We start from the raw sequence: 9,314 nt of genomic DNA on the forward strand, positions 1-9,314 counted from the left end.
ATGCTTCTTCCTAACCTTTATACAGAAAACACTGTATTTATATACATTATAAAGTTCTGTCTACCCACATGAAACAAGAAATGAGATTGATCTTAGTAATTATCTTATTAGTTAAAATTTAAAAACAATTGTTTTTCCTCTCCCTCTAGGTAAATCTACTTAGAAATGATATAAAGTTCCAAGGAATCAGAATGTCACCTTATCAGAATGGCAAGCAAATTAGAAGAGAAAACAAGTGTCTAAGTTTACCTAATCTGTGGAAGAAAAAGCATTTCTTCTATAGAAAGGGTTACATTTATTGCTCTAAGGTTTTGGGGGAAAAAAAAGACTCATTTTAATATATATTGAGATAGAATGAAATAAAATCTGAAAGTACCTGAAGGGCATCCTGATATTCAACCTCTCTGCATACTTGCACAGCGTGTCCCATGGAATGTGAATTTTAATAAACATGATATCAGCATTTGCAACAGCTGGCTGCAAAGGACAGCAGAATAGGCTCCGTTATTTAGAATAAGAATTTGATCTGAGAGGAAAGAACATTGTCCCCTTTTCTATGGATGAATCATTGTCACATTTAAGAGGGATGTATACATAGTAAGCACAATTTACAATAGCCAAGATATTGAAGCAACCTAAATGCCCATCAGTAGATAACTGGATAAAGAAGTTATGGTTCATATATTCAATGGAATATTACTCAGCCATTAAAAAAATGAAATCCTACCATTTGCAATGACATGAATGCACCTAGAGGTTACTATGCTGAGTGAAATAAGTCAGACAGAGAAAGGTAAATACCATATGATTTCACTTATATGTGGAATCTAAGAAACAAAAACAACAAACTAATCAACAACAGACTCACAAATATAGAGGACGATCTAGTGACAGCCAGAGGGAAAAGGGGTTGGGGGGCTGGGAGAAAGGGGTGAAGGGTTAAAGAAGTACAAATTAGTAGTTAATAGATGGTCATGGGGATGGGGAGCATGGCATAGGGAATGCAGTTAGCACTAATGTAATGGCTAGGTGGAGAGCCAGAGGAGAGAAAGAGCAATCAGGGAGATAGTTTAATAAACTATATAAATGTCTAACCAATGTATTATATACTTGAAACTTATAATAAAATAAAATTTTAAAAAATAGCTACAGAGATACACTGATAGGAATAAAAGATTTCTATCATGACACGTCAATGGTTAAATTTAAGCATTAAAACTATATCACACTTTTTATTAAAAAATAAAAATAAAAGGGATGCATACAAATAAAAATTTTAGTACATATAAACCTTGATAAAAATGTAATAATGACATCATATACAAGAAATAATCACCTATATGAGTTAGTGTATTTTCTTATATTGATTGCTATCAAGATCCAGATTCCCAATCAGAAAAATTGTGAGCCAAGTAAAAATCTGAAGTTATTTTTGTTGGACCCTTTATCATTATCCTCTCATTCCTGCTCAGAAGAAACAGACACTGCCACCAGACATTCATTAATTCATTCACTTTTTCATTTAGTATATTTTACTGAGTAATTATTACTTGTTAAGTACTATGGAAATCCTGAGATAGGGGAATGGAATATAAACCATACAAGTCCATTACCTTACGAAGTTGTCAAATATGCACACTTACTCTAACCTTTTAGTCCACTTTTTTCCTGTGTCAAGAGATCATAAGAATTTTAGTGTCTTTGATCTATCTACACAAGAAGTTTTTAAGCAGAGTCAGAAATGCATCAAATTATCTAGGGAGCTTTTAACAAAATTGTGTTCCTTGGTTTAGTTCTTAAGAATTCCCAGAATTGTATCCCATTGTCTTTGAACATTTTGCTTATATCACTAACATGTTCAAATGCCTCCTTGAGCCAAATAATCATCAAGATTCTTAAATGTAGTTTAATAATCTAAAATAAGTAACTAGTAAATAATTGTCTACTTTGACACTATATATCATTCACGTTCATATTCTACTTAAAAAAAAAACAAAAAAACCTAGACAGTTATTTTCTGAAACTCCTACAATATTAAGGCCCATAGATCAAGGAAGAAGTTCGTGGCCATTTTAGCAGTAACTCTCACAGAATTTTTCCTTAACGTGATTAGAGGAGCTGAACATATATAAAGCAAAACCTGCTGTCTGTTTCCATTTAGACACACCTGCCAGGTTAGACACAGCTGGATTCTATTTGGTTAACATTGTCCATTAAAATTTCAATTAGATGAAATTTCTCAAGAAACATACCAATCTTAAAAACTCAAAAGTGTGAAAGAAATTTATCAGTTTAATTTAAAATCACATCTTTTAAAATTAAAGTGTATAATTTTACATTCATATATTTATAAAGCCATATATTTTAGATATAGCTAGTTTCACAAGTTTGTCAGAACGACATTTCAAATTTATATTAGCAACATTTTAAAATATATTGTTAAAGAACCCTGAGATAGTCACTGGACTAATAATATTCAGATGTAAAAGGCAGGTGACCACCAATGCCTTTGGCAGGCACTTTCATCAACCAGCATTTGCCAAAGTGTAGGGGACGTTCCATGGTCAAGGAGACTTTCGGGTTCTCACTAAAGAACTTGTGACACAATTTAATATGCATATATTTGCTAAAAATATGCAAAATGGTAAAAAAAGTGAACTGAATTTCCAAAATGTTCATTGTTTTTTTATCGTAGCTGTTGGGGTACTAGTATTTTGCAAATTGCCATGGGAAAAATAGCAAAAGATGCTTTCATGTTAGTGCAATTACCAAAGGGCTTTTTTACTTTGAAGGTGTTTGTTTAAAATTAAAGGTAAGGAGCACAGCATAGGGAATGCAATCAGCAGTAACGTAATGGCTAGGTGGAGAGCCGGAGGAGAGAAAGAGCAATCAGGGGGATTGTTTCATAAACTATATAAATGTCTAACCAATGTACTGTGTATTTGAAACTAATAATTTTTTAAAAAGAATTTTTAAATTCTTAAATTTTAAAAAAGAATGATGAAAACAAAAATCGACGATAGATGACACAGTATGTGTTAAATATCTATAGTCCTTTGAAATGAGACCAAAGTTATACACATTAGCTATGAAGAATGATGTGTATCACTTTTAAAAATGAACATTAATTCATTCAAACAACTATTCATTTAAAAATATATTTTTCACCCAGCTAGAAAGATATCTGTCACTGATCAAGAAAAAGGAGAATAATTATGACGTCGATTATTTCCAGGCTGTTTTTAGTGACTGTCCCAGACTTGGATGAAAGGCTTCTGTGCAGAAGTGGTGAAGACAAGAAAATCTGTCTAACACATAAAAAAAGAATAGGCATCCAATATTTATATGGTTCTCTCATCTGACACAAGTGAATGAAGCATTTTTTGTTTTATTATAGTTTTTCTTGTCTTATCCACATAAAAGTTCTTACATTCAAAATGATTATGAAATTATGATTTGAAATTATTATATGAAAAGTGATTTGAAAGTATGGTGTTGGCTACTGGTGTTACACTAACTTGCCTTTCTCTTTCCAAGTACTATTTAAATTATTTCAATCCTAACTGCTTACTTAAGTAAAATCACATGGTATAATAAAAAGAAAACTGTTTAGAATCAAAAGACTTAAGTACAAATTCCATCTCTGCCATTTACTAGGTCTATGACATTGGGGAAATTATCTAACATCTCCAATCCTTAGTCTTCTCTCTTGAGAAATAGGATTTTCTCTGCTTCACAGAGTTGTGTCTATTAGGAGAAACTGGACATACAAAGTCCTGACATATAACAGGTTCTCCAGAATTATTCATTCTCAGTAGACAGCATGACTCTCGAATCAGACCCTAGCCTAAAATAATGGCTAATTTTAAAGCTTCGCTAAAATTATTTTTTTACCTCAATAAGTAGCTTTCTGTTCATCTACCTGATTCACCTTTGGCGGAGCCTGTCCCTTGGTTTTATAAGCCTTCTATAACATGCCTTTAAGTTATATAAGTACAAAATCAAAAATAACCTATGATTTTGCAGAAAACTCTGAGGCCGAGTGACTTGATTCAAGTAATTGACAAGTTCAATATTTATTCTGGTATTATCAACAGTGTATAAGTTGTAAGAAAACTATATTTCAGAAGACTGCAGAGTCTTTGGAAGATTTATCTCTTTCTCTGTATATATTTCAATGGTTCTATGCTTGTTTGTTATTGTTTATTCCTCGGAAGATGAGAGTTTTTTTTCAGCAGTAATTGGAGGAGGGACACATCGAGACCCTCGAGAATACAGAAAACCTATCTAGCACTTATTTTCCCCATAATCTGGAAGAGAGACCTTAGTGACAATAAATGAGTCTAGACTCATTCAACATCAATCTATACCAGACTGACAACGTTTCACATGTAGCATGATTTAAGACTGAATAACGAAGACTTTGAGAAATGCACTGATGTTTGATCATTGCATTCTTCTAATCATTCCACTAGCAATTGAAAGTAGAGATCTCTATTGCGGAGCAGGCAGATCCTGGGAAATAACAGTTACCAGGAGCTGGGCCTTATTCTGGTATAAGTGGAGATGTCAGTCTTCCTCAGCGCATCATGGCCTCTGAAGCCTAGGCAGGCTGGTTGCCAAAGCACAGTAGCAACTCGAAGAGGGAGTGACGGGAACATGTACCGACGCTGGGAGACACCTGGGAAAGCTTGACCTCCACAGCAGGAGAACTTGGGTTCCACATTACCAGATGGTTCCTGATTCGTTCCACCTTATAGTACGTGCAGCCAGTGTGATCACTCCCACCTCCTCCACAGCTACCACCCTGTTCTAAGCTACCATCATCTCCAGCCTGGATTCCTAGAGTGCTTCCTTACAGAGCCTTTGCTCATGCATGTTCTTGTCCTAAATAATCTATCACTGGCTATCTGTACGATGGCCAGGGATCTTTCCCATTCTCTCAGAGTGTAAATCAAAGGTTTTTCAGTGACCCACACAGCCTTATAGAACCTCACCCTCAATCTCTTGTCAGCCTCCATTCCTACTACTCTCTCTCTCTCACAGTCTGCTTCCATCATTTGGTCACTTGCTACTATTTGCCTACTCTCACCCCTATCCTTCTTACCCTGAACTATTCTTTTTTTAATACTATTTATTATTTTCTACCAAATGAGTCTATTTTTTTATGTAAGTGCCATGAGAGACAGGATCTTCCTTTTCTTCTTTCATATATACCAAGCACCTAGTTTTATACCAGGCATACAGTAGTCACTCATTAAGCACTTCTTGAATGGAGTACACATTCTATGTAACTTGTACCTAAACAAGAGATGATGGAGAGAAGAAAGAAAATAAGCCAGAATTATTCTGGAAGAAGTACTATGTGAGGAATCAAATTAGCATCATGAATAGATGGCTTGGCACTAATTATTAATTCATTCCTTTCAATCTCTAAAATGTGAAATAATCAGACACTTAAGTAAAAGTGATGCTTTAGAAAGACATTTCTGCATTAACTTTATCATCAATGAGTGAAACGTCAAGCTAAGTGCACATAGAGCTAGAACATTTTTAATTTCGTGTCTTTACTTTAAATGTATATAGATCTTTTTCAAGCAGCATGAACTACATTCTTTTATAATTTCAACTTAATTTTTCTTTTTTTATAACTTTACTTAAAAACAAAACAAAACAAAAGTAGTTTCATTTTCTTATAGCTACTGAGCAGGAGGTTGGTGAAGGAATGGTTCTGGCAGGGAGAATGATTACTTTTTCTCTTGAAATTAAAAGCTCCCAATCTGGCACTATTCCGTTTAGCTCTGATAAAGGCAGGCTTTTCTGAGGGAACAAAACACCCACTGCCTTCACATTTCTATTATTATTTAATTATTCCATCCCAAATTCTCAAGAGGTAGAACATTTACTCTTGGAAGAAGAGGAAATTTAAAACTTGCGTTTTTACAAAGTCACTGCAAGTTGGTGGCAGAGAGCTGAAAGAAAATAGACTATGGTAGCTCATGTCTTCAGTGTGAGATAAAGCAAAGTTGCTGATATGATCTGGAAATGTATCTGGATAACAAAGCACCTCATCTCACAGTTAGAGATTATCACCTATTCATTCACTTGTCCTTCAAATACGCATTATTGTCTGCTGCTGATGTGATCATCTAGAAACTGTCCATATCAATATGCAATTTAATGGGGATCTGAAACCTTCTCTGGGCCAGGCTCGGTGCTTAGCTCTGATGAGTGCAAATTTTAAAAATAAGGACTTGTTTGCTAAGCAATACTCCCATTTTCCAGCTAAAAATCTCATCTTGCTAACATTTTTCACAACTTCATTGTCTCCTTTCCTCCCATCACAAGCCTTAAATAGGTACAATTAATAATATTGATTAAAATTAAGGTGCCACCAAAGGCCACCACCTTTAATAGGAGAGACTTTGAGAGAAAATAAAAGTTTATGATAATACCAAATGCTGGAAATGATAGTTCAGAGAGCCATAAGCATTTACATACCAGTGAGCCAGCAGTTAACATAAGATTTAAACTAAAATATACTTAGATTTTATGTGGTCATCATAGAGTTAAGTTTCTTTCTAAGTTTGTTTATTTAGAGGGGCAGTACACTTTTTCATGAAGCTGATTTTTTAAATAGTCTGGCTGGCGAATTCTAAGAAGATCTCCAAGATCCCTGTCCCCTGCTGTCCTTGTTCTGTACAATACTGGGGTAATGTGAATATAATAGCGTATTCACTCCATGATTAGGTTATGTCATATGTCATATTTGCTATTTTCCACGGCAAATGAGCCCCTAAAAGGAACTGCGCTCTTCTTGGCAAGAGAGATTCAAAATAGCATAGGGATACAAGGAAGATGCTACAATGTTAGTTTTGAAAATGGAGAGGGGTGGCATATAAAAAGGAATGAGAATGGCCTCTAGAAGCTGAGAACAGTCCCTGGCCAGCAAGGAAATGGGAACCTCAGTCTTATAACCACAAGAAATTAAATCTTGCCACAACCATGTAAGCTTAAAAGAATACCCTGAGCTCCAAGTATAAATGCAGACTGGCTGACACACTGATTTAAGTCTTGTGAGAAACTGAGCAGAGACCTCAGCCACGTCATGCTCAAATCTCTGACCTACGGAACTGTGTGTTAAAAAATGGGTTTTGTTTTAAGCTTCTAAATGTGTAATAATTTGTTAAGCAGTAATAGAAATCTAATACAAACCTTGTTAAGAAATCTTGATTTGATACCTTAAGGCAATAATTTTTATGATATAATGTTAGAATGCTTATTATAGAAGCATGTTTTTGTTCACTTAAACTGCATTTGTCAAAGCAGGTTGATTTTACACACTAACATTGAGATAATTAATCTAGTCCTAATTAACTCAACCATTAAAAAAATCAATGTTACTACTTTTAGAATTAGAAACAAAGTAAAGGTAATCAGTTTGAAAAAAATATATCTTTGACAAGTAAAAGCAATTATTGTAGAAAATTAACTTTAAATACAATTCATGAATCTTGATTTTCCTTGATATTCTTTCTAACTGTACACTGAATCTTTCCCATCACCCTTACCCAGAGACCTTTTAATTTTTGTTCCCTCTCATCTGTCTTTTGTTTACTCAATCTTTCTTTCTTCCCTTCCCTTCGTTCCCCTCCCCTCTCTTCCTGCCTCCCTTCTTCCCTTCATCCATCCTTCTCTTCTGGATCTTCCTCATTATCATTTAAAATCTCATCTAAGAAAAAAGAAAGAAAGAAATGAAACTTTACAAGACCTCTTTTCTCTCTTTGGCGACTGCTCTTCATCCTCCCATTCAAAGGTAAGCACGTTATGGCTTTTGCTGCTGTCTCTACTTTTCCATTATCCATTCGCTCTTCAACTCATGCCAGTCTAGCTTACAAGTAAGTCCATCTCCTCATCACTTTTACCAAAGATTTGCACATCGTTCAATGGAATGAGCCTCTTTCGCGTCTTGATTTCTTACCAGTAATTTGCCCTGATAACCACTCTACTCTGAGACTGCTCATCTCTTCTTTTTCTGCCTAACTCAAACTCCTTTAATTGTCTGTTCTCTTCTACTTTTTACAGGTTCACTCTTAGGCTCACAGACATCTCAAACACTTCTACTTGTGCCTCAATTCTTAGTCTATGATTTTCATTTCCATAATCTCATCTCACTTTTGCCCCAAATTAGCCCCAAATTAGCCCTCTTCATGTCCACAGTAATTTTACACTGGCTACTCCTTCTCCAGATAGTATTCTGCCCCGCTTTCCTCCCATGATGGACTCCTCATTCAGATCACTCTCCTTCAGATTAGACCTGGTAACATAGCTACTAGTCACAATCCCCACAGATTGTTTGAATTATTGGGTAATATCCCTCACTATGTCATTTTTCTTGTCTGTTTATAGTTTTCTTTTATCCTCTCGTGAGAACATGGCCCATTTTTATATTGCTTTCTATTTATCCCTAGAATGTAGTATACATGGGTGCTTCATTCAAGCTTGTTGAATGAATGAAGAAATTGCTCAAGCCACAAACCCAAGTTAACTCTGAGATATTCTTTTCTTTCCTACCATATCCAATCCAACACCAAGCACCTACATTTTAACTTAAATATCTATCAAGTCTACTAATTTCTCACTATCTCTAATGCTACCACTCAGTCATGCTCTTCAAATCTACTCTCTTTCACCAATCCAAGGTAATTTTTTTAAAAAACAAATATGGTCATGATACTACCTTACTTAAAATTATTCAATAGCTTCCCATTTCTTTAAAGAAAATCATCAAAAATTTTAACTTAAATTATGAAATGGAATTATTTAACCCTTGTCATCTTTTGTAAGCTCTACTAGTATCCCTTTTATCTGGAATTGAAAAATACCGGCATCCTTCTTCCCACCATCATCCAGATATTCAGTTGATTCTTGCTGTGATGGAGTTTGGCATTGACTGTAAAAGATCCCAGGTAATTCCAATGTGCAGTCAAGTACTGAAAAACACATCTAGCCCTTTTATTCACATACTTTTGCTTCTATTTACTTGTGAATCTCAGTTCAAAGTTAATTTCTTTAATTTCATGTCTTCCTCTTGTCTTCCCTCGCCCTCCAGACTACACCGTTGCCTTTGTGATAAGCCATTTGCTTTTTCTTTAGGTTACTTATCACAGTTTGAAATTATAATGGCTATCCTTATAAGGCAAAATTTTAGACATTATATTAATAAATAGAGACTGAAAATCACCTTGGCTCAGAATAGCTTTAGTCTGCAAAGCCACTTAAATATCCTCTTAGTTATGCAAGTATTAGTTAAG

The 9,314-nt window shown here is 34.8% G+C and overlaps 1 protein-coding gene across 1 annotated transcript in view; it reads right to left on the reverse strand.

Annotated features, from left to right (window-relative positions):
* ANO3 (anoctamin 3) overlaps nt 1-9,314 on the reverse strand; it is a 361,383-nt gene that overhangs the window by 100,130 nt on the left and 251,939 nt on the right. The window contains 1 exon segment of the mRNA XM_023532087.1: nt 377-477. Coding sequence (XP_023387855.1) covers nt 377-477 — 101 coding nt within the window.

The sequence above is a fragment of the Pteropus vampyrus genome, unplaced genomic scaffold (assembly GCF_000151845.1).
Source record: "Pteropus vampyrus isolate Shadow unplaced genomic scaffold, Pvam_2.0 Scaffold76, whole genome shotgun sequence".
NCBI classification, from domain to species: domain Eukaryota; kingdom Metazoa; phylum Chordata; class Mammalia; order Chiroptera; family Pteropodidae; genus Pteropus; species Pteropus vampyrus.